The following is a 24,240-nucleotide window of genomic DNA, read 5'->3' as shown; positions in this document are numbered from 1 at the left end:
ATTTAATTCAATTTATTAAGGATTTTGCCTAAATGCCATGCTCTTGAAAGCGACATAACACACATACGACCATAATATAAAGAAGTTTGAACAAAGTAACTGAACTACAAATATTATACTAAAAATAGAGCCCACCAACATAAAACATTATTAATATAAATATAATAGTAAATCAAGACATGAATCTATAATATTGTTGTACATAGATCCACAATTGAGACACTAAAATCAAATCTAATGTTAAAATGTATCACTCATATCAGCAATAAAGGATATTTAACTCTAATCGCCTCCACTAATCACCACCACTATGTCAAAGTAGGTGCTAGCACATGTAGACCCATGTCACCCTATGTCGCCATAGTGATGTGCCATGTTGATGTAGCACATTGCTATGGCAATATAGGGTGATGTGTAGACACGCCCTTTAATTCTCATCACAGTCTTATCTGTTTTTTCTTCCTATTGTATCATCTGTATTGCAGTCAACGTCTTCCATACTTTGAAATGTCTCTTGTATCACTCTGATATACTTCAGGACCTGAGCAGATGTCGAAAGGAAGTCAGGTACATGCATGCCTGTCAAATAGTGTATTGAATGTATGAAGCCTATAACTTATGTCATACTTGTTAAAACCACTACTGGCATCTAACACAGTGAAATCAATAGCTAGATCATTTGTGGTAAGGAAAAACAAATGTCAAGTATGCTTGTACACGTGACACTATTACCATGAATGTGATGAAAATGTCACTGTGTGGCTTAATGGCATCCTGATATAGTTTAGTTTGCAATGATGCATTGCAGCTATTAGTCAGCTCACCTTCCCTCCCTCCCTCTCCCCCTCCCCCCCCCCCGCCCCCCCAGCAGACAGGCTCCACCAAAAAAAAAAGAAGCTAGAGAGGGTCCAGAGGCAGGCAACAAAAACGATAAAAGGCTTGGAAGGCAGGTCATACGAGGAGAGGTTGGAGGAAATAGCCACATTCAACTTACAGAAAAGGTGCTTAAGAGGGGTTATGATAGCAGTTGTCAAATATGTAAAGGGATATTTGAAATTCCTGCTATACAACCACAAGGCATACCACTCTCACCTGTCACAGGTAAAGCAGGGGGGCAGTGTGGCCAATGTCATGCTGCTGCAAGAGTTGCTAAATAAACTTGAGATCCAAGGAGGAGGGCCATGCTCCCCCTGCTACAGACAGCAAAAATCCTTATAGTTCATACCAATGTGACCATGGGGTAAAATTCTTTCCTGATTCCAAATAATTTTTTCCTGATATCCAGTTTAAACCTACTTTACTGCAACGTCAAGCACCTTTTATCTCTAGCTGTAGAGAGCAGGTGATGGCTTGAAGTTACAGAAAAGTAGTAGGGAGCATAGCTTCTTTCTTGGCTCTCTTGAGCTTATTTTAACAACCCTTGCAGCAGCATGACATTGGCCACTGCTGTCCCTCTGCTTTACCTGTAACAGGTTAGGGTGCTGTGCTTTGTGGTTGTGTACCAATGCCACCTGTGTAGTTTTGGTAATAGGTTAGATAAAGATTTGCTTGGGATGATTTGGATAGGAATAATCCTGCCTCAGGCATGGGGCTGGACTCCGAGGCTGTGTCCAGGTGAGCGCAACCATTTGTTTCTCCTTGTGCCGCTGATACTTGTCCCCAGGGAATGCCCGTGCCACGCGCACTCTGGCACGTGGTGAGTTACCCCAGCTAGGGTAGGGAAGCAACTGTGCTGGACCCAGCAGCCTTACCTGGAGTCCTGGGGGTCTTGGGAAGCTGCAGCCACAGTTCTTCTGCAGCTGGGTTCTGGCTGGCCAGGCTCTGATTTTGAGCAGTATACATTGCCGCCACATGTGCTGCTCCCCTTTTTTTTGGTGTGGGTTTTTTTGACACCCCCCACCCCAACACTGCAAGGTAGCAGTGCAGGGCACGCCTACATGTGCAGTGCCACATACCACACGTCTGCACTCATCTGGGCATGGCCTGAAGGTCCCTTCTAGCTCTAGTTTTCTATAATTCTATGAACCCTATTAGTTTTGTTTGATAAGGAATGGAGCCTGTGTCCATGTCTGGTTTCCTCTTTTCCTACTTCTCATAGTACTGCTGGGATGAAGTGTTGGAAAGGTCCTGAGACATCCAGCTGCTAAACAGAATAAATGGCTGCGAAGATTTTGCTCAGAGTTGCCATCTGCAGCAGACTTCAGTGAACTTGAGTTGGGCAGATCTGATACCCTCTTCTACCACTAGAGGGCAGTGGCTGCATGGTTTCCTTTAGGAGCTTTGGCAAGTAATACTTTGCATTCCTCTGCTAAATGTATAGTGCCTTTTATCCAGGGATTTCAGGGCAACATACACATCCATCAACATCATGGCAGTCTCATTAACTTTATTTAAAGGTAGGAGATGCAAAGGCACTGAAGATCAGCTCTCAGATGGTGTCAAGAGTTTTAGTCCTATCAACTGCCATAAACTAAGATGATTTATGCAAGAGGATGGTCTACCCCAGAGGTTAAGCTATAGGTAGGAGCTGTGCCCTCATTGTCTATTGATGGTAAAAATGGTGCAGGTAGTGGAGCAGAGACAGCTCTGGCTTTTTTGCACCCTGCTGTTTAGTTCTGGCAGAAGAGACAGATGTACCCCTACTTATGTTTTGCAAGTTCTGCTATGGTTATGTTCTGTAATGGTAACTTTGTGTGTTCTTTCTCTGCATGCCCTCACAGTATGCCCGTTCAGAGGTGTGAAACTACTCACCTCTGCTTTCACTGTTTGTGGGCTTGGGTTTTCTGTTTGGGGTTAAAGTGTGCAATTGTAAATGGCAGCTGGATCAGATTTTGTGTTCCCTGGGCCTCCTTCCAAAAGGCTGAATGAAGTTTGTAGGCACCCAAATACTGCTAACAGAATTACACAAAGGTCACTAAAAGATCATCACTCACTGAGTTGTGTACAGATCTGCAATGGAGTGGCCCTCAGATCTAGGTTAGCATAGATAAGCTTAGTATATACAAACCTGGGTTTACTGTGGACAGGAGTTTTTTGGTGGATGGTATTATACTTTATCAGCTCTTCAAAAAAACTGCTTGCAAGCCTTAAGTCTCTGCATTGGGTTTAGGTAGACACTGTACCAATTAAGCACCAGTGGTGATCCCTGGTAGCAAAGAGAAGCAGCGGCAACCCCTGGAGGTAGTGGGCAGAGCAATGATCCTTAGCAGTACTTCCCCAGCATTCAAATGGCAGCAACTGCAGTCTAGGCCTGCCCAGCACCTGCAACATTGGCTGGTAGAGCTGCTGGGGCAGGGTGGCAGCCCCTGGCAGTGAGATGCTGCAGGGTCCTCCAGTGTGGGCCACCCTACCCAGCACCTGCTACTTCAGCTGGGTACGTGGTAGGCCCCTTGGGTTGGTTTGCCAGTGACTGAGACTGTTAACTGTTCTGGGTTTCAGTTAATGTTTAATAGCTAAGGTCACCTTTCAGGTTGTGTATTTGCCCTTTTTCCCTCTTTGTTGAACATTGCCTGTGAGTGGGGAAGTTTGTTCGCATAAGAAACCACTGTTAAAATGTACTTTTCCAGGGTTCTGAGTGGGGGCTTAAGCCAGATTTGAAAAGGTGGTGTTCAACGATTAAATTTGAATCTGGTCCTTGTTAACTGCCATTCAGAGCCTGGCAGAAGGGTTGTATGCATCAGATGACATTCAGCCTCACCTATGCTGCAACTTCCACCACATTACCCCTGGTAGAGATACAGTAGTGAGTGAAGGGGACTAATTGTCTAACTGTAGACAAAGTCCAACCCAAAGCTACATTGCAGGTCTCTTGACTCCCAGACTTGTGCCCAAGTTTATCCTGGCATAATCCTTCTCTATTCAGCACTCACAACTCAGAACAATTCAAGCAGTAAGGACAAAGTTTTAATGGTGCTAAGTGTTTAAAGATACAGATAGGCACCCAGTGGGATTTTCCAGCCTCTGTTCCTCTTTAGGAGCCTAAATACCTTTAAGAATTCTGCACCTAAAGAGCTCTTTCTGTCTGATCCTTCTCTTGCAGTGTTGTCATACAATCACAGATGAGTAAATGTTTCGTGATCAAGGCTAAAATCATAGGGAACCATCAGACAGACCCTGAAATACAGCTCTCCTCAGGGTGAAAAAATCGTGACTCCTCTGTGTTAGAACATTTTATGCTGTGGCTGTTTTCTGTCCTTGTAGTAGTTGCTCCTGGGGCTGCGTAGAACCTTGCAGATATTCACAGGGCACAGGGAAAAGAGGTTTTATCTGCCAGGTTTGCAGTGTCATCTGGTAATATTTTGAAGAGTCATGGTTCATTTATCAAGTCTCAACAGGCTACAGGAGAATGAAGTCTTTCTCCCTCTCACAGCACAGAGAGGAAGTGCTGTCTGGCCTTAATCTGAGCCTTGAAGTTAGACAGCCGAAGTTTTGCAGTTTATGTGCTATTTCAGACCCTGTTTGTCAACCAAAATGTTAACCAATACTCTGAGCCCCCCAAAAGTCTATAAAACATTTAAGAATGACAGAAAACCATAGATAATGATTCCCTTTTCAAATTGTAGGGTATTGCACTGAGAACACTAACATCTCCTTTTTTAATCCAAGTGTTAGGAGAGCCTGCATTATATCATAATGCTAATCACAACAGTATTCAGCCCTCACACTGTGCCAAGGTTCTATTGATCGGGAAAGACTTGATCCCACATCCCTTGATGTCACTGGATTTTCAAAAGCTTTGAATCAGGCCTCCAGAGGCAGAAGAACCATGTTCTTGCTGAGATTAGTGGCACAAGGACATGTTTAAGGCAGAATAGAGAAGCCCATCATGCTTTCCTTGTGCTCTCCATGTCTGTTACCCAAGGCCAATGTCCCAGCCAGCCTGGTAGGTCTTCTGCAATTTCTGCCCCTGCCATTGTCATCTGGGGTGGGGCTCACTGAGACATAATGCACATGCTTTCTCTAGTGGCTTGCCGGGGCCAGCTACTTCCCAGTTTCTCCTGGCTTGCTCTCACTGGAGGTGTTTGTTAAGGTTTAGTCCTCATCTTTCAATGACAGGGTGCCCTTCTCCTCCAGGCTTTCCACCTCGCTCAGAGTGCAAAGTTACTTGCAAAACCCCTTAGGGAATCCTGCCTGATATTTCGGGTTGTTCATAGGTTGAAATCACATATACAACCCTATTAAACAGAAGCCCTTCTCCACAACATCCTCAGAGCCAAAGCCAAGCACAGCCCACTTACAAGGCATGGTAGGTGGTCAGATAGTTCTTGGCTCAATGATCACTACGTGTGGGTGGAGTCATCTCTTTGCCATTCTGAGGTTAGAGTACAGTAGTAACTATTGAAGTGTGGTATGCTTCAGAGACTTTGCTAGTTACAAATTGGTGCCAGGAAGGATTTTTTCCCCCCACATAATGAATGGTACTGGCTTCTGGAGGTGGTCCTGTGAATGGGATGGTACACTTCCCTTTGAGCCCTTGAGACACTGGCCACAGCTACGGCTGGGGTATTTCACTGCGGGGCACTGATGCTCCTGCTGGTACTAGAAAACTCAAGCCAATCACCACATATGGGCTCAGGAAGGATATTTTTCCCCCTGGGTCAGATTGGCACAGACTCTGGTATTTTTGTTTCCTTCACAGCTTGGTGTATGTCTCTCTTCCTAGAATCATCTGGGCATCTATTAACCAGGTACTTCTTTGCCATTGCCATGCCAGGGCATTGGTTGTGCCCTTGTCTCCCCTGCTTTTACCTATGACGTTATAGGGAGTATTTGGCATTTCAGGTATTGTTCTTTGTAGCTGTGCATGCAGGTTTGAAGTGGTGATTTTGGGGTTTCTGTGAGTCAACAATTGCTGTGAAAACAGGGGACAGGTCTTGATGGCCCAGGAGCCCCTTCCAGCACTCTGTTCCTAATAGAAGAAGTATGAAGCTGTCACCCTGGCAGGACTTCCGGTGTCCTGCTAGTTCTCTAGCCTCTGGGGAAACCACACTGGGGAGCTGGGAACTCCAGTACATGGTTAAGATACTTTTCTCTCATTTCCTTGAAGTCTAGCCTCACCCCAGATAATGGCTGTCTTTTGACTTGCATGTGACACCTGTCAGCATTCAGGTATGCCTAGGGAGTGGCAATATCAGATCCCCATTCTGTGTGCTGCTTCATTTTTTTTTCTTTTTCTTGTAGATCACCCTAAGTATCTGCAAATGGGCCAGGTCTTTAGCTGATCTCAGGAGCTGTGAAGGTCAGTCAATTTAGACTAGTTGAAGATCTGGTCCACAACTTCAGTTTAAGCATCCTTAATGGGAATGGCTGACTAGGGGTTGCAGGTTGGCTGCTAGCAGTTTGGTAAGCTCCTCCTAGCTGGGCTACTCTCCCCCCTATCAGAGCAGACAGAAGAGGTGCTGAGCTTCAGTATCACTCCTGCTGTCACTGCCCAACTGTTAGAGCCTGCCCCACCTCTCCAGAGGGAAAGGATAATCTTCCTCACACACAGGGGAGGTGTCCCATGGGGCCACCGCTGCAGGGATAAGCAGAAGTGAGTGAGAAAAGGAGTGCAGTAGCCTGTCTCTGACCCTTGGAAGAAAATGACTTTATTTTAGGCATGCCATGTGTATATGCCTCAAGACCTGCCAGAGCTGGAAGCATGCACACAGATCCCTCCTGCAATCAGGGGTACTTCTATCTGTGGGGGGTTGGGGCAGTGCTGAGACAAAGGAGAAGGCAGCAGAAAGTTAAAGGGAGCAAACTCCCTGCAGAGGGAAAAGCACAGGCCTGTTATACCCTACAGTGCTGCTGGGCCCTGACTGTGCATCTGGGAGAAGAGGAGAGTGGGAATGGCCTCACACTGATATGCAGCATCTCAAGCTCATATTGTAGATGTATTTCTATACTGTAGATTTGGCGCTCAGGGTTCTGGGCTCAGTGGCCCAGGTCCTTAGCTAGGTCTGAGGAGAGCAAAGGGAAAGAACAATTTGTGCTTCTCCGTGTCTTAGGTTGCCTGGTCTCCTGGGCTAAGTGCAGACAGTCAAAAAGCTCGAGGCTGAATTGATTCAATCTTTGCAGGTTAGTTTAAGCTGCGTAAATTGAACTGATAAACAAGTGACTAGACATTCATTTTTTATTCTGGAGATGCAGCCACTTGCCTGCAGTGACCCAGGCCAGAAGACAGGGGGTGCTAGGGTGTGCCTCCCTGCTAGGCTGGAGCAGACAGCTTGAGCCAAGGCTAGCCCACGCACCCTGTGAGTGGGGAGTGCAGGGAAGGTGTAAGGCATCCTGGGATGCCAGGGGACTATGAGTTAGCTTGAATCTGGAGGGGATCTGGTGCTGACCTGCAGGAGGGACTCCTAATAATAATTAATTAAGAATGGAGGGGTGTTAGGCCTCGGCTGCTGCTCCCAAGGTCAGATTGTGGATGTTAAAGGGTGAACACCAGTAGGTATAGGCCTGCAGCCCAGTCCCACCTATGGTACATTAGTTAAGAACACACTAAACAAGATTAAGAAACAAACAGCAAGACTATATTTAAGAAAAACAGATAACGGGAAATAACAGTATTGGTATACGAATTGGTATTGGATACAGTATTGGTATATGAATATGTACAGAGTAGGATTTACAAAAAATAGAGAGCAGTAAGCTTCTCTCACACTCTCGCCCCAAGGTGGCAACCTGTCACAAGCACCTTACAGCTGTCCCACCAGCGAAGGCTTATGTTCCTTCCCCTGTGGAGGTACTCAGGCCTACACAACCCCAGGGAGGGACTGACTACACACTACCAGCTGATTGTAGTGGGGAGAAGATTGGAGAAGTCTTTAAGCCGAAATCGAATAAACCAGGAGTCACAACTCGTCTTTCCAAGAATGATCTCCCATGGCCCTGACTCTCTCTCTCTCTCTCTTCCTCTACACTCACGCTTTACACTACTAGTCACAACTTACTCATGCACCATAACTCCAATAGACACGACCACAGTTATGCACACACTCACACTCACCACTCAATTACACACACTTACACACCAAATGCACCACATGCACACCAAAGCACCCACTCACGCTGGTTTTATTCAAACCACTTCACACCACCTGTCAGTCACCCAGTTGACCAATCACCAAACAGAACCATATGTCCATCAGTTTTCAATCATTCCTTTGACCATTCAGGTGTCCAGTTACCTCAGGTGAGCTCTTCTTCAGTGGTAACATTTCGTGCCAGAACCTGGTTGTATAAGTAGTAGTAACTGCTTGTGCCCCTTGCTGGTCAGTAGGTCATAGCATCATAAAGGGAAATTTAAAGACTCCAGAGACTTCTAACCTCTAACCATCCTACGCATGGGTGGACAAGGCCAGGAGTCACTGTTAACATGGGGACAGAAGTTCAATAAACTGATTTAACCTAAATCTATTGAGTCTGATACTAGGTTTATCTTCCAGGTTTATCTTAAACTAGTTTTGGCCATTTTGGAAGTGCTTTATGTGCACTGAACATCTGTTGTGTTACAGATTTGAACCAGTTTCCAATGACTTATACTGGTTTATGTGTCATTTCTGTCCCTAGCCCTGATGTTTAGGGCACACCAGGGGGCTTCCTTCAAGAACATATAGCAGCAGGGGGCTGCAAGTTTTCACTTGGTACACTGTAGCTAAGTACCTGTATCTCATCACTGGCCCCACAACTGACTGCAGGGAGTTGCTTTACTTTCCTGTTTCTTCCCCCCCACACTGAGATAATGCTCCTGTGTCTCCTGATGCAAGCCTCAGGCCTACGTGGTCCTGATGCTGTAGCATAGGATGACTGCATATGTTGTGCAGGGATCTGTATGTATGGGGGATGAGCACTCACCAGCCCCGATATGACTCCCTGAACAGCTTCTGCAACCCACTGTTGTACAATAGAAGTGTCTGTCAAGTACGGTATCCTTGCCTTTACTCTCTTATGCCCTAGGTACGAGTCCAGGAGCATTATAAATTGGTCTGTGGTCCAGCAAAGCACTCAAGCCTGTGTGTAACCATAAGCACAGGATGATAATACCCAGCTGTCACATAGCATGTCGTATGAGTAGAGCCTCAAGCACTTCACAAAGAAGTCAGTATTGTTGACTCTATTTTGTCAATGGGGAAACAGATCCAGAGAGGTGATTCGACTCACCTAGAGACATCCAGCGTCCCAGTTTAGAGCTAAGAACAAAACCTAGCTCTCCTGAGCCCCAGTCCAGTGCATGTTCCATTACTCCCCACAACCTCTTCACTCCATGAGTACCACAAGGGCCCTGAAAAGTTGTTTCTCCTTCGCTGAATGCCAATAAACCATTTATGTCACACTTAAGACCCAAAATGAGAGCCCCCTGCACAGAGTAGAATGCACCTTTTGGGTTGGATTTTCCCTACCTGCCTCTCCCGTCAAGCACCAGCAAAGAGTCTGGGGCATTCTGCTCTTCCCCTACAACAACTTTATTAAACACAATAGACCCAGCATACATCAGCCTCAACAACTTTTAGTTTTCTATTTTAAGAGCATTGTGGTGACGAAGCACATTATGTTGTACAGCCACATGCCAAGACATGGGCCCAGACTTACACACCTTTGCAACATGATAAGAAGAATATTATTACTCTACCCATGGTCTGACCAGATAAGCTATTTTGGGCGGGCAGCCTGTAGGGGTTTTTTTTTAACACTTCTTTTGCAGTATGTAGCACTCATAACTCCTGATGCCCTCATTGCAAAATAAAATGGAGGGAATAGGAAAGGACCATGCTTATTCAGAACCTGACCACCAGCCTCCGCCAGCCAGTGAGGAGTATGTTGTACCAGGTAATGCTTTGCTGCACCAAGAGGAGTATGCTGTACCAGGTACTAGTAATGATGTAGCCTGAGGGAAAGGGAACTTATTGTAGTCTCGTGGTTAACTAGAATTCTTAGCAGAAGAAAGAGACAATTATAATTCCTTAATACATAAAAAGAGCTTAAGTGATCAAATCTATGTCATTTATAGGAATGTCTGGTTTGGAGGAAACTGGTTTTTACTCTGAAAAATTAAGAGTTGTATTATTTTTCTCACATTTTACATTGAAGCCATGAAAGATAAAAGCACTTGAAAATAATTCACAGCTCAGATAGAACCCATCCTAAATATTATAACTGTTCATTATAAATATATGGTAGGTTTATACTTTAGGTGTATAATGTAATAGTTCTGTGTTCTCAGTTTTATTGTGTCAAAGTATTAACTGTGCATCTTTTTGCATCAATACCAATTTGCATCAATGCTCTGAGTTAAATAATACGACATTTTTCATAACGTTTCTGTCATTTTAATGCAATACTCAATTCAGAGCACTGTCCAGTAAGGTGAATCCTGTGTTGATGACTGCTTTAACAGACACAAAGCTGGAGACAGAGCTTCCAAAATATTTTAAACAACAGCAAGTTTGCATACCGGTTTAACCTGATTTTACATGAGCAAGGGATTAATCCCACACTTCAGACTTCACAACTGTTGCATGCTATACTAATAAAGGTAAGCAGGTTAGAGGTTTCACTGATCAGTCAAAAAGAATTTGCTAAGGATGATAGGTCAGGGAAACACAGGCTTTTTTCACCTTTAATTCAGAGTGCTTTCCTCAGATTATTTTCTTTAGCTCAAATGATTTTATTTATGTATATATTTATTTGTTTGCCTCAGCTCCTGAAAAGAAATGAGTTGATGTTTGACAGGGGGATGATGTTATGTACTACAGTGGCTCAGGGTTTTAGTAATTGTTACTGAATTAAGCCTGACAGTCCCATGGCACCCTAGTTCCAGTCCTCCTTAGAAGTATTCTGTTGGCAGACCTAAGGTTATCTACTAAACACAGTGCCTTGCATATCACTGGTATCATTATGCTCAAGGGGACTGTTGTTAAGATGCTGTTTTCTGTAAAACTAGAACATGGCATTTCTCTCTGAATACACCACAATTTTTATTCACTGAGAATTAAGGGGTTAAGGCAAGCCAGTTTCTGTACACCAGAGAGTGATGAGGTCAGCACCATGTCTGTCTGCCTTCAACTCCTCAGCTTGAAAGACCAGGCACCCAAGTACAGCTAGCACAGCCTTAGGCATGAGTCCACAACAAGAGATGAACTTATGCCTCTGGCACAGAAGCAAGAAGCCTGTGCTTGCATTGCATGGGGTCACACTCTTTAAAGAAACATTTCCAGAGTTCATAACACATTTTTTCCTCTTGTTCTGAGTTACACACCCAGGAATGGAGATTCCTGTAGCTAATACATATGATGAGGAATAAGACATTGTACTCTTAGCTCAGCCAGGATTCCCATGTGAATGCGGGGAGGCTTGTTACTGCTATGTGACTGTTCCCCATCTGCACAGAGGGGATCCCAGTCCTACCTTGGTCTCACAGGGTTTGCTCACCTTCATTATGTGCACAGAGGCTCTTGTTTGGAAGATATGAGGCCTAGTTTATGTTGTGTATACTGTGCACTGAGGAGTATTGATCCACGTGAAATGATGAAAGCCCATCATCTTGTAATTCTTTCTGTGACCTCTTACATGCCCTCAAAGAGGTCCCCATTCCTCACACCTTGCCTGCTCTCCCAAACATGTCATGGCTTAACCTGTATTTCAGCTCATTGCAACCCGGGAGCTTGTGCTCAGGGCTCCAAGTCTTGTTCACATAATGCTATGGTTGGAGAAGGTGGGGCACAGGCTCAGGGAGGGAAATCATTAGGGCTGTGCGAGGCTTTGGACCATGCTTCAGATCCGGAGAAGATTCGGATGCTTTGGACGTCAAAGCAGCATGTCTGGATTGAAGCGCTGGCTTCTTTAGGCTTGCTGAAGCAGTTCAGAACTTCCAAACTGCTTCGGAAAAGCTTCGGAGCTGCTTCAGAGATCCGGCCATAGGGTGCAATTTGGCAGGCTTCATGGCCTCAGCAGAGGCCACCACCCCTGCAGTTTTCAGCCCGTTGCTCCTTAACACACACAGGGTCATCTGTCACAAGTTTTCCCTGTCAGCAGCTTGAGGTGCAGTTCCCCTGAAACCCCTGCACCTATCTCCTTGAAACTTGGCAGGCTTTGTGGCCTCAGCAGGGGCCACCATCCCTGCAGTTCCCCCCCCCCCCCCCCGTGGTGTAACACATACACGTGACATGAGTTCTGCTTTAAAGAATTTGGGGTGCAGTTCCCCCCGAGCCCCTGCACCGATCTTCTTGAAACCTGGCAGGCCTCATGCTCTCACCAGAGGCTACCCCTCCTGCAAGTTTCATCCAAATCAGACAAAAAAACACTAATGTTATAGGTATTTCATTGATTCCCATTATACCCTATGGTCAGATCTCCAAAGTGGCTCCGAAGCTTTGGAGCCGCTTTGGCCGAATCGAAGTGGGAAACCAATCCTGGCACCTGAAATGGCTGGATCTGAAGCTGAATTGAATAGCTGCCTATTCACACAGGCCTAGAAATCATCCAGTCCTTGGTGCCATGATTTTGGATGGAATTTGTTTGGAGATACTTTGCTGAGGCCTTTATTGGCAGGCAACCATGTCACAAGGCAGCACTGTCACAGTTGGCAGGTTGGGCTGGGCTGGGCTAGACAGGCTAGGATTGATAAACTGGAGACTCACAGCGCTACGTCAGGGACCATGTCTCTTGGGATAGGGTCTGAAGAAATTCTTTCCCCAGTACAGTCAATGGGAGTATTGTCTGTCACTGGATTCAGGATGTTATGTGTCTGCCTCTGCCATGGACCTTCCCTTTCAAAGTCCAGGGTAATAATAAAACACAGGGGTTGCAAGGCATGAATAATGAGTGGGTGATATCCTACCTCTCCCTCTGCCTCTGTGAAAGGGGACTCCTTGATGCCTCTGCTCAGCTGTGTTCTCAGACAAGGATTTAAGTAGGACTGAAATGGCATCCTGTCTAGCTCTGCCTGGTTGGTCTTGCCCCCTTACTGAAGCGAACACCCTTCAGACCCAGAGCTGCTTAGGAGCCACTGTGGGATTGCTGACCTGGCAAAATCACCATGCCAGGTAGCAGTGAGCTCAAACATGATATACTACTCTCTACATGTTATCTCCTGAACCAGAAGCAGTGTATCCACTTGTGTGTGGAGAAATGGGAGGGATAACTCAGGTCTGCTCCCAGCAACTCAGTACCAGTCTTGAGTCATGTACTCTGCCTCTCTGCTGGTTGCTGGTGGGCCCCAGTGGGGATAAGTGGGCTGTGTATTTTTTTTACCAATGGTGCTTGTATAGACATGTCCTAAGCAGGACTGTAGTGGGGTCTGTGCCTTGCACTGACCTTCTGCCTAGCTAGATTTTGCCCACAGGCAGTGTGCCTTTGATGTATTAAAAATACCCAGCCAAAGATGCATAGACACTTTCAGATAAAGGAACACTATGAGTTTAGATCTCGCTACAGTGGCATATGGGGGTGAATCTGCGTGTGGATATGGAAACCAAGGCTTGATATAAGGCCCAGAGGAAATAAAGCAGGGCCTTCTATTGGCTTTCCTAGGCCTTGAAGCAGTCTGCAGGTCTCTGTGGTAAAGGGCACATTAGACTTTGTAAAAGTGAGAGAGACAAAGAGGGGCAGTAGTGCTGGGAGGTGCAGCCAAGGGCTGGATATGAATGGGCGGCTAATGAATGGGAAGAGGCTGATACTCAAAACTCTGGCTATCCAGAATGCTTTAGACCTGGACCAGTTTAACAGGTTCTGCTATAGGGCAGGGTAGACCAACTCTTCACCTCTACAGACCAACCAAATGAGATTAATATATAGAGAAAGCACAAGTTTTCACAAACATGAAAGCTTGTGCTCTCTCTCTCTCTATATCTTAGTTTGCTGATAAAGGAACATATCTACCCTGCCTCCTGACTGACTTCAGACTGACATGGCTACTATCTCTCTAGGTTCTGCTATGCCATGATTGAGAAGGGCTTGAATGAGTTCTTCATTCAAGCTTGGTATCTCCAGCTGGCTCTCTCCAAGTTCCTGTCCAAAGCAATGCCCAAAATGCTCATACAAAGCATATTAACATTCATTTAAATATGAAAGCCTGGTAACTTGTCTTCAGCCTGAAGCACCCCTTTCCCAAGGGTCTTCCAGACATGCTAACTCAGTCTCTGGCTAAGAGGGGCCTGGGCTCACCTTGAGAGCCTTGGTTTTCTTGTTAGAGCCACCCACAGCAGGGTCCTCTCACCCCTGGGTGGGAAGGTTTCTGCCGGTGGCTCATTACCTGGGGTGCTGTACTGATGATTGGTTTGTTCTCACAGATGTCATCATCACAAGGCGTTTGAGAGACCGAGAGCTGCTCAGGAAAAGGAAAACAGAAGCCCAGGAGAAAGACACTATTCAGTGGGTCCTGGGGTAAATTGTTCTTACACAGCAGAGAGATTTTATTTTAGAGATGCGGGTGCCATGGATGAGCAGAAAATTACCCCTGGATGCTGAGGATTGCTGTGGGTTAGAGGGTGATTGGGATGATATATACCCTGCAGGGGCATAAGGGGTTGGTATAAACCATGTATGCATGTTGCGTCATGTACCCAGGCTTCCCCGGAAGCAGGGCAGGAAGAAAGGTTACTGCTTTTGCTCTTAATGTGCTTGTCTGCAGAGCTGAGCTTGGCAAGACGGCAGCAGAGAGAGAATGTGCTGCTTGTTTGGGCAGCAGCTATCCTCTCCATCCCAGCAGTGCACCAGAGAGTCAATGTATTCTTCAGAGGGATGGCTGAGCCTGTTCAGGGCAGCTCTTGGGATTGTGTAGTTGATACACTGCTGGCCCTAGAGGCTAAACCTAATCCTATAGTCCAGGGCCAGTGCAAGCCCGCATTACCCCTTGTGCTTGTCTTTCTGCCCTGGGGAACTGTGTCTTATCAGGCTTTGTGGCATCACATAGGCATCTTTACACGTGATCCGGGGATGTGGAGGGGTGCTTTAATTAAAGTGGCTCTTGGAAGTTGCTCTAATTAAAGCGCCCACAGCGCCAAGTGTATTCAGCATCCCATGCTTCAAAATGACAGTGGGGGTGCTTTAACTAAAGCTTGCTCATGCGGGGACACTGAATACACGAAATGCCAAGGTTGCTGGAGCATGCTAATTAGCACACTCCAGCAGACTCGATTAATCAAGTCTGGTCCAACACACTGTAATTACAGCATCAGAGCAGATGTCCATCATGTCTACGGGCACCCATAGATTTGTGCCAGCAGGCTCGTATGGCTTGGGAAGGTGGTTGTTTTGCATTGGGTAGCCTGGTGGGAGAGGACAGCAGTCAAAGGGACTCCACATGGGCCTGGGTGTCCTTAGACAGATTCTGCGCCACAAGACAGCACCTCTTCAGCCCTTGTACAAGCCCCTAGGCCTCAGCCCAATCCCTGCACCTTGCCAGATCTGGCTCCTGAGAGATCCCAGCCCTCCAGAGAGAGATCCTACAGCCCAGGTGGGCCCTAGAGAAGCATGTCCTAACATCCATCAGATCCTGGGCAACCACACTGAGCAAGTACCACACTGTAGGCAACAACATGCTTCACTCTCAGTTTTAATTTTTTTCACTTCCCGTTGGTCTTTGTAATTTTAGAGAGTCATGCAGGCAATGTGCACCCTGTGAGGCATGGGTTAGAGACAACTGCCACAAGGAAGCCCTTCTTTCTAGATCTCTGCTATCTAGATAACCTTGCTCCCTGCCAGCCCACAGAGAGCGCCCTATTCTAGACCAACCTACAAGGACAGTTCCTGCCCCCCAGCCAGATCTCTGCTCTGTGCAGAGACCTTAGATCTCTTCCCAAAATGCACCCATCCCCTAAGCCAGAATCTTCCAAATATGCCAACATCTAGCACCCTCCTCCCAGTTACCTCCAGAGAAGTCTAACTAGCATCCAGGCCCACCTACATGCCAGCACTCACTGTGTCATCATTACAAACAACTTCCAGTACTACCTCTGTGTCTCTCTTGATATCCCTCTTCATTCAGCCCACATACCCTACTGGACTCTGGCTTCAAACTCAGTGTAGCCCTGTTTTTTCCCTTCACCAGCGTCTAGGGTATGGGGCATTGCCCATAAGCCATAGCTGTGTGACTTGCAAATATTTATACATATGTAAACTCATTACATATTTTGCATATTGTGTCATGCATGGAGTTGCATAGGGCTTGACAGCTATGGAAGCCCACAAGGAGTGAAGAAAGAGTAGTGAGGAGCAGGAGATAGAGGGGGCTCACACTGTGTCCCAGGACTGCTTCCATGCCAATTGCCCCATGGCTCTTCCTAGAAGGCAGAGATGTGGGTTTTCAGGAAATTTTTGAATTGGAAAATTTCCCAGAAAATTGTTCAGTGCCCTAAATAGAGTGTGATTTTATTTGGCATGTTTATTTGACTTATATTTAGTAAATAAAACTAAACAAGTACCCCCATGTTAATTTTATGTCCGAATAGCTACAAGTATTTGAACTGAAATATTTGATTAGGACAAAAATTAAATACAGCACGCTTAATGTGGTTTAAATGTTATAGTCAAACAAATTCAAAGCTTTATGTGGAAAAAATTATTTTTATTGGAATACTTGTAAAAATGTAAAGACAATACACAATAGCATGTACTCCCTTTACATTATTTGTTTAAATTTAAGAAGAAAAATAAAGGCACTGAAAACTGTTGACACACTAATTTTAACATATCCAAAGAACTGTGCACGATGTGCTGTGCTTTGGTTTTGATTTGACCTGCACAGCCAATTAGATGAATTCATAACTTGATTTTTGGTTTGGATGATTATCTGAGTGCATTTACCCTCCTGTTTACAAATCAATAAAACATATATGTACCCTCTCACACATTTCCTAGGAATAATCACCAGAAAAACATTATAACTTTGAAACTGCCAAGTTTGCCTAATATGGTTTTGGCATCCATTCATTGTTACTAATGAATGTTATGAAACAATGAATTTTTAGAAATGGAAAATTTCCCACGGAAAAATAAATCACTGGATATTTTTCTGTTTTGGAAAATTTTCCACCCCACATCTCTGCTAGCAGGTTAATCTAATCCTCATTCAAGGGATCTCACTATCCTTCCAAGCCCTGAACAGCCATTATCCAGCACGCAGTGGTGAGTGTAAGGATTCCTGGCATAATATTTGCTATTCAATTGTAGTCATCATGGCTCTAGGGAACTCCATAACCCACCTGCTATCTGCTTCCATAGGCTAGGTGTCATCCACAGGCCATTATTTTCCCAGGTGGTACCTGCCCTCAAGCAACAGCAGCTTTGTCACACATACCATACAGAGACCACTGACTATGACCAATGGCTCAGACATGCAGGCCTGGACCTGGGCCTATATAACATGTCTGGCTGGTCTCTGTCTGTCCACTGGGGTTGGGCATCATTTCTGGTTGCTGTAATCATGTTAGCAACAACCCCATGAGAAGCTACTGTTGTTGATAGAGCTTGTGGGGGTAGAAGTGAACTATGCCTGATTTGCTGGTATCACCATATTGGTAGGGCCATCCCAGGATAGTGCTGCTGGAGTAAGGAGAGTCTGATGCCTGCCTCACACTGAGGGTGCCTGGCAACACCCTCATTTCCTTCCATGCTTATAAGCTCACCGTAAGATCACAGCACGTGTGTGTGAAATGCCCTCATGTTCTGACAGGGAGGAGAAGAACAAACGGCAAAAGAGGGGCCGAGGAGCTGGAAGAGGAAGGGGCCGACCACTGGTTACACAGCCGGAGCCTCAGCCTAAAGAGTCAGAAAATGAGCTGTCAGAGCAAGCCCAGACCCCACAAGAGCACCCTGTGATCACAGTCCAAGAGCTGCCCAGTGGCACCCCGCAGGAGGCAGTGGAGGGGATCTCAGCTGAGGGTGATTTGTTTGCAGCAGGTAAGTTTCTGGGGAGCCTGTAGGCTAACAGGCTTCAGCATGAGCACCCTCCCCTAGTTATGTTGCTCAAGAGGAGAGGCACTGCCCAGGCAGTGGACAGTCTTGGTGAATCGGCCTAAGGCTTTGGGCCGTTGCTTCCCTCCAAGCTGCAGAGAGGAGCTTGTTCCTTCTGAACAACTGGCTCCTCTTACAGACCATCCGTTCACCATCTCCTGGAAGAGCACAGAGACCGCTCACATCCTGAGCAGGGCTGAGATCTGTGCATCTCTGCCTGATGCAAGTGGTTACATTCTGCTCTTATGCCATCCTCATCCCCATCAGTGGAGTTACACTGGCTTGGACCCCATATCTAGTCAGAATCTGACCTAAGATCTCTGGGACTTATGCACTCTCAGGGCCAGGCTAGTCTCTTCCAAGATCCTACAGGTAGCTCTCCTAAAGCTCTGTAGGGTTTGGAGACTCACTGGCCCATGGAACGAATACAAACAGGGAATTCACGTGGCCTTGAGGCATGGCAAATACTTGGGGCCTGTGTTTCAGAGGTGTCGCTCCCCTTTTGCTAGCACTGAATTTAGTAGAAAGGTGAGGGACGCAGTGTTTTAAAACCCAGGCCCTGTGAACCCCATCCTGCATCAGGGACCTTGGTACCCACTCAGGCCCAGCTGACTTTCTTGGGATGTGTTTGACTTCTGGGCTCTGCCATGTGGCACTCACCACACTGAATAGTGTGTGGAGAGCACCCTGCAAACCAAGGGACTGGCCTTGCTGCCAGAGACCAGCTCCTGGCCTACCTGTGCGAGGCATACCACACCCCTTTTAAAATAGTGGGTCCGACTCGAACAAGATTATGAATCAGGCTCCATCACCACAGGATCACAGATCATGAATTAATTTTTTTTTTTTTTTTTTGTATTTTACAGAGCAGAAAGAAGCACCCGGGTCAGCAGAAGGGGAAATACTAGAGGATTTGAACACTCCTCTGGAAAATGACTACCAGGATAATGAATACTGCCCCTCTGCTGTATTTTGAATTTTTCTTTTCTTCTTCTTCAACAGTTGCATCACTTGAATTCCAAACACTGGTACAATGTTTTAGATCTGCTATTTCTGTGTAAGGAATAAAACCCAAAAGCTTGTGCTGTTACCCTCCTAACCTGCTGTTTTGCATTCATACAAATACTGGGGAAAGCCTTTAATTTTCTTGAAAAATAATAAACTGCTAGAGCTCAATAATTATGTGCTAAGGAAAGTATCATATGTTCTTTTGATTCTCTTTCAAACTCATCTGGTATTCTATATGAAACTCCTGTTTCCATGATGGTCCATAGTGTAGCAGCTTTCTGCCACAGTTGCTTGCAGAATCAGGATCGTAAGCATAGGTCTGTGGCAGCACCGTGGAATGAACTGGTTATCCAGCCTCCCAGTTCCAGTAAATGTGTAACTGCAATTTTGCTTAACCTAAATCTCCCAGAGACACCTTGGCAAGATGGGCATATCTGGTTATGATGTAGGTGTTATTATAGTGCTGAAACCTGGACAACACAGGTGCCTCTTCAGGTTGAAGCCTTGAGCTGTATTTTTGCACAGTTTATTTGTATTGTCCTCTCTGGCCCCTGCTCTTCCTCAGACCAGGAGAATAATTGTGTTTCCCTTTCATCTTCTGCTTATCAGCAGTGCTGCCTTTATAACTCTGTTACATAAGCCCTGTAAGTTAAAGAAACTTGGATATGGCTTTCTGCATAAGCACAAAGGCTAGAGAAAGGACAAGGAATAATACGTTTAAGGCATCCTGGAGGTAATGCAGTGTTTGTCATTCATGGAAAAGCAGCATCCTTTAATCCAGGGGCAGGCAATTATTTCAGGCAGAGGGCTGCTTACTGAGTTTCGGCAAGCCTTTGAGGGCTGCATGATAGGCTACCAGGGGCAAATAAATATTAATTTTCTAAATTTTTAAGAGGTCCTGTGGGCCAGATGGAATGACCTGGTGGGTCACATCTGGCCCGTGGGCTGCATTTTGCCCACCCCTGCTTTAATCAATGAATGAATAAAAAAGGGGCAATGTGGTTGCTTTACTCTGACCAGTGCATTGTACTTGCAGGCTCATGTTTTCAAACATGGATACAACAGTGAGGGGCAGTCATAAAACTGGCCTGCTTCCAGAAGTGCTGAGCAAAGCCACCTTAATTTTGTGGAAAATCTGAAAATTAGGCCTTTTAGGGCTTGTCCACACTGCAGCAGCAGCATGTCCTTTCAAGGATGGGTCCAAGCATGCTCTGGCTGCTCCAGTCCCCATCAGTGAGGCTGCTCTGGGCATGTCAGTGGCATACAAAGAAGGGTCTTCACCCTGGGCAGCAGTTATACTGGCAGCAAGATTCTTGTACCCCTTCTAAGTTTGTACCTGGAACTGATATCCCAGTCACCTACCCTTAGATACTCCACTGGGATTTGCCCCCAGCACCTGCTCTCAAGCCCTTGGACTCCTGCAGGTTGGAGAGTGGCCAAAGGTGCTGAGTGCAGTGGAGCCACACTGGTAAATGTCAAGGTCTGGAGCAGCAGCCTCTTGAGGGGGGAGAGTGGTCAGTCTTGTCCTTTCAGAGACCTACTACCATCAGTACAGAGAAGCCCCAAAAAGCTTGAGACAACAGCCACAATAGATGTCTCTATATGGATTTCAATGAGAGCTGTATCAGACCATAAAGTTCTGGGTACCTGGATTCTAAAAATGTTGGCCATAGTGCCTGATCTCAGAGCATCCTTGCTCCTGGGTAAGCCAATATGAGCAATAGAGCTCAGCACTCCTCCAGTTTTACAGCCCACTGTGTCCATTTCACTGAGGATATTTGGAGCCCATTTTGGTGAGGTGTGGACCAGACTTTTTACCCCATTACCTGTAGATCTGGAATAAGGAATAGTTAATTAGTGGTTTTCAACCTATTGGTGGTAGGCTAGAATCTCATGAGATATAACTACGTCAGGATCTAGTGTATGACAAGTTGGTACCCATCTGACAGGCAACTACTGTGTTCTGGCAGACCAGCAAGTTCTCTGCTCTGACCGTATGACAGAAGTATGAGGAATTATGTTTACAAAAACTAGGCCTCTTCAGACAGTAGCCATTTTGTTGAATTTAGTAAAAATATCATACTGAGAAGAAACAAGCTGTCACTACAACAAATTGAATGCTATAATTTGAATCATGCTAATCACTATTGTCAAGTGCACAGGTATCCTATGTACACAACCCTTCTGACCGCCCCTAGGTGACAGTTCAAGGACCAAGTTCAAATTTAGTGATTTACACAGATTTCCCATGTTGGCTTAAGACCCCAACCCTCCCCAGAAATCTGGGAAAATAAATGTTACTTGGGTATTCCAATGTGGAAAAACACTTTCCAACTCACAAACAATAGTAAGCAATGACAGGGCTTATTAAGGGGGGAAAAGGGGAAGAATGAGCAACCTTTGGGAAAACCTTAATTGTTAATAGCCTGATTCAACCAACTGTCAGCAGCTGATCATGGTCAATGTGATCACAGTTCTCTCCTGTTCCACTCATGTCAACTTGGTGGCTAGGGGTGCCTATGTAGCTGTTAGCCTAAACCCTTCTCCTCACCTTACTGCTACTGGGGGTTGCTGCTCCTCACTTTAAGCTTGGTGTGTTGCTTACCACTAAAGAGTGGTGGCAATAGTACCTCTGCCACCACACTTTATTACCACTGAGAAGCATTCTTAGGCATCATAACTTTTCCACCGTCACCACCACTCACACAAGGGGTTGTTTCCTATCACTGCTGCTGTCACTTCTCCAGTCACCAGTACAATCCAGGTCCTTTAGACTATGAATAAGCTGAAGGATTTCAGCTCTTTCTGGAAACAAGTACATAACACAAAATTTACATGCAACTTTTTTTTCCTTTGGGGATTAATTTTTTCCCCCTTTTTTTCTAAATATATATATGGTTATATATATCTACACTCCTAGTACCACACCACAAAAAAAACCCTTCACCTGTTACAAAAACCATACCTGCGAACCTGCCTTGCTTTGCCTTTGGGCAAAAGTCTGTAGGGTGGCTATAGGGGGCATCTCCACAGAAGCAACATGTGGATATGGAATAGACATACCTTAACACTAGCTCAGAGCAATCTCCTCTCTACATATGTATACATTGAGTATGAGTGTATGTATGTATCTCTCCATCCCTATATGCTTGCTCTGTCTGTCTGTCTGTCTGTCTATCTATATTGTTATTATACACAGGATTCTAGAGAGTACAGAATCTGTGTGTGAATGCATTTTAACTCTATCTTGTGCTTGCTATAAAAAGGTGCATTTCATGTGGAATTCTTTGTGCTTTCTGAATCTTTCATTGGCCTCCTGAACCCCAGCATCACACTGTTGCTGCTGGGGTGAGGGTGTAGTCAATGAGAAGTGTAAAAGCAACATACATGTGACTGTCCCTGATCATTTTCAACTGAAAGCTCCTGCCTTTGTCATTAAGTAACAACAGGTCACAGATGTTGAACCACAGGCCTGAGGGGCTGCCCCTTTCCCTGGGCGCATTGCCATACCAGTGGGTTTCCTTCATGAAATTTCCTAAAAGATAACTTGGTTTTAATGCCCTCCTAAGAACCAGGGGCTGCAGGTGTGCTTTCTTTTTGTGTCCCTAAGATCTAGTTGACCAATGAAGGCTAAACAGAACAGGGCAGCACCCTCTTGTGTTCTCAACATTAGGAATGAATCACCTGTTGAACAGGCTGGAAATCACATCTCTGAATATCAGACAGCCCCCAGGGGTTACATAACATAGGCAATGTGGTAGTGGGGCACATGGGGCATGTGCTCCCCCCCATTTCTGCGCTGATGGCAGGGCACAGTCATCAGCGCAGAGCTGGACTAGAGCTGGATCAGAGATCCACAAGGGTGCGTAAGTACACTCATAGAATCACCCACTATAGCACCTTAGAACCTATTCTCCATCTGACATGCAGCCTGGCTGAAGCCAGGGACCAGCAACAGCGGGGATGGTGGCAGTGGCAATGGGAGTGGTGTGGAGTTGTGCTCCCCCACTGTCAACATTTATACATCATGTATGTTATATAACATGCCTGGAGATAGAGGAACAACCTTCACTTCTGCCAGGACAAGCCCTAGCATTGCAGAGAAGCAACGTGCCCAACTTAAAGAGTGTGACAGTGTCATGTCAGACAGAGTACAGCTTTTAAGGTGCTGCTGTGGGTAGTTCTATGAGGAATGTACTTACATACCCCCATGGATCTCTGATCCATCTCTAGCCCAGCTCTGTGCTGATAACTGCTTGGCAGCCTGTATGAAATGTGTTATGGTGTTATTTCCATACCCCTTGAGAGGAGCAATGCTGTTAGCAGAGGCCCAAAGAGGGGTTGGCATGGGGAGAGTGATCTTTGGAGAGAGGTAGCTTCTGGACCCTGTAACAGGGAACTCTTGCCCTGTTACTGCATAGCAATATGGCCCTTTAAGGGCAGGATCTTTGTAGCACAGGCAGCCAGCAGAGTGGGGTTAAGGAACAGCCCTGTAGAAAAGTCAGCATGCCATGGGAAGTCATTTGACTGGAAAGGTTCAGGCTTGAGCTATATAAGACCTAGGCCTGAGCTGGTCAGGTAGATTTTTTTTTTTAGCTCTGAGAGCCATGAATGAACAACAGGGCTCCTGAAGCTACAGTGGGACTAGAAGGAAGCAGCTCTGCAGGCCTGGGAACAAGGGAGAGTTACTTGGAACACGGAGAGGCTCATTTATGCAGGCAAATGGCCTTTATTTTATATTAAGCCTGGTGAGGGTTTGGTTGTCTTCTAGAGGGCTGAGATGTTTTTTATTTAAGTTGCACCAGTAATTTAGCCTTGAGCCCTGTGGAGAGCAGGTTCAAGGCTTACTCAGAAAGCCTGAAACTCAGATAGGGGCAGAGCTAGGGCTGGGGCCATGGTGTGGAAGAATGTCCCAGTCTCTTCTATTAGGTTTTTTTCCTTTGTCATTGTCTCCTCACCTGTCTGTCAATCTGGTTGGCCCAGGTTATGCCTACATGACCTGAAGCAGGTACAGGGGAAGTGAACCTAGTCTCTATTGTTTTAAGCACTGACTTCATGGCATGGGGGCAGGGGCTTGAACAATGTCACGCCCTTAGGTGACCGTGATGCTTTTTAAATTGGTTGGTTGTCATCAAACAACACCTGTCTTTGATTGGGCCTGAAAGGTGAGGTCAGAAAGGTTATTTAAGGGTCCCTTCATCTTGGGAGTGGCATCTTGAAACTGACACACAATGAACTGCCTTCCTCCAGAGGAAGCTTAATCAGCCTCTGGGTAATACTTGTGAGTAACCTACCTGA

General features: G+C 45.8%; 1 protein-coding gene across 3 annotated transcripts; it reads left to right on the top strand.

Annotated features, from left to right (window-relative positions):
- The first annotated feature begins 9,658 nt into the window (after positions 1-9,658).
- On the top strand, positions 9,659-19,113 carry HEMGN (hemogen). 3 transcript variants are annotated; one of them, XM_014596149.3, is made up of 4 exons: positions 9,659-9,849; positions 14,271-14,364; positions 17,654-17,880; positions 18,801-19,113. In XM_014596149.3, exons 1-4 carry the CDS (start codon positions 9,708-9,710, stop codon positions 18,908-18,910), a joined length of 573 nt encoding a protein of 190 aa, XP_014451635.1. In that variant the 5' UTR covers positions 9,659-9,707; the 3' UTR covers positions 18,911-19,113. The 3 variants fall into 3 exon arrangements, with proteins under 3 accessions (XP_014451635.1, XP_014451637.1, XP_014451636.1); XM_014596151.3 differs by having other exon boundaries at positions 9,663-9,810; XM_014596150.3 differs by having other exon boundaries at positions 9,663-9,849; positions 14,271-14,352.
- The last annotated feature ends 5,127 nt before the right edge of the window (positions 19,114-24,240 follow it).

Source organism: Alligator mississippiensis, chromosome 3, assembly GCF_030867095.1.
Source record: "Alligator mississippiensis isolate rAllMis1 chromosome 3, rAllMis1, whole genome shotgun sequence".
Lineage (NCBI taxonomy): Eukaryota > Metazoa > Chordata > Crocodylia > Alligatoridae > Alligator > Alligator mississippiensis.
The sequence above is the reverse complement of the archived record's forward strand: the minus strand, read 5'-3'. Positions and strand labels throughout refer to the sequence as shown.

Coding starts and splice junctions, on each gene's coding strand:
- HEMGN (XM_014596149.3), top strand. CDS start 9,708: ATGCCCTCATTGCAAAATAAAATGGAGGGAATAGGAAAGGACCATGCT. Junction 9,850..14,270: donor AGAGGAGTATGCTGTACCAG/GTACTAGTAATG, acceptor TTGTTCTCACAG/ATGTCATCATCACAAGGCGT. Junction 17,881..18,800: donor GGGTGATTTGTTTGCAGCAG/GTAAGTTTCTGG, acceptor TGTATTTTACAG/AGCAGAAAGAAGCACCCGGG.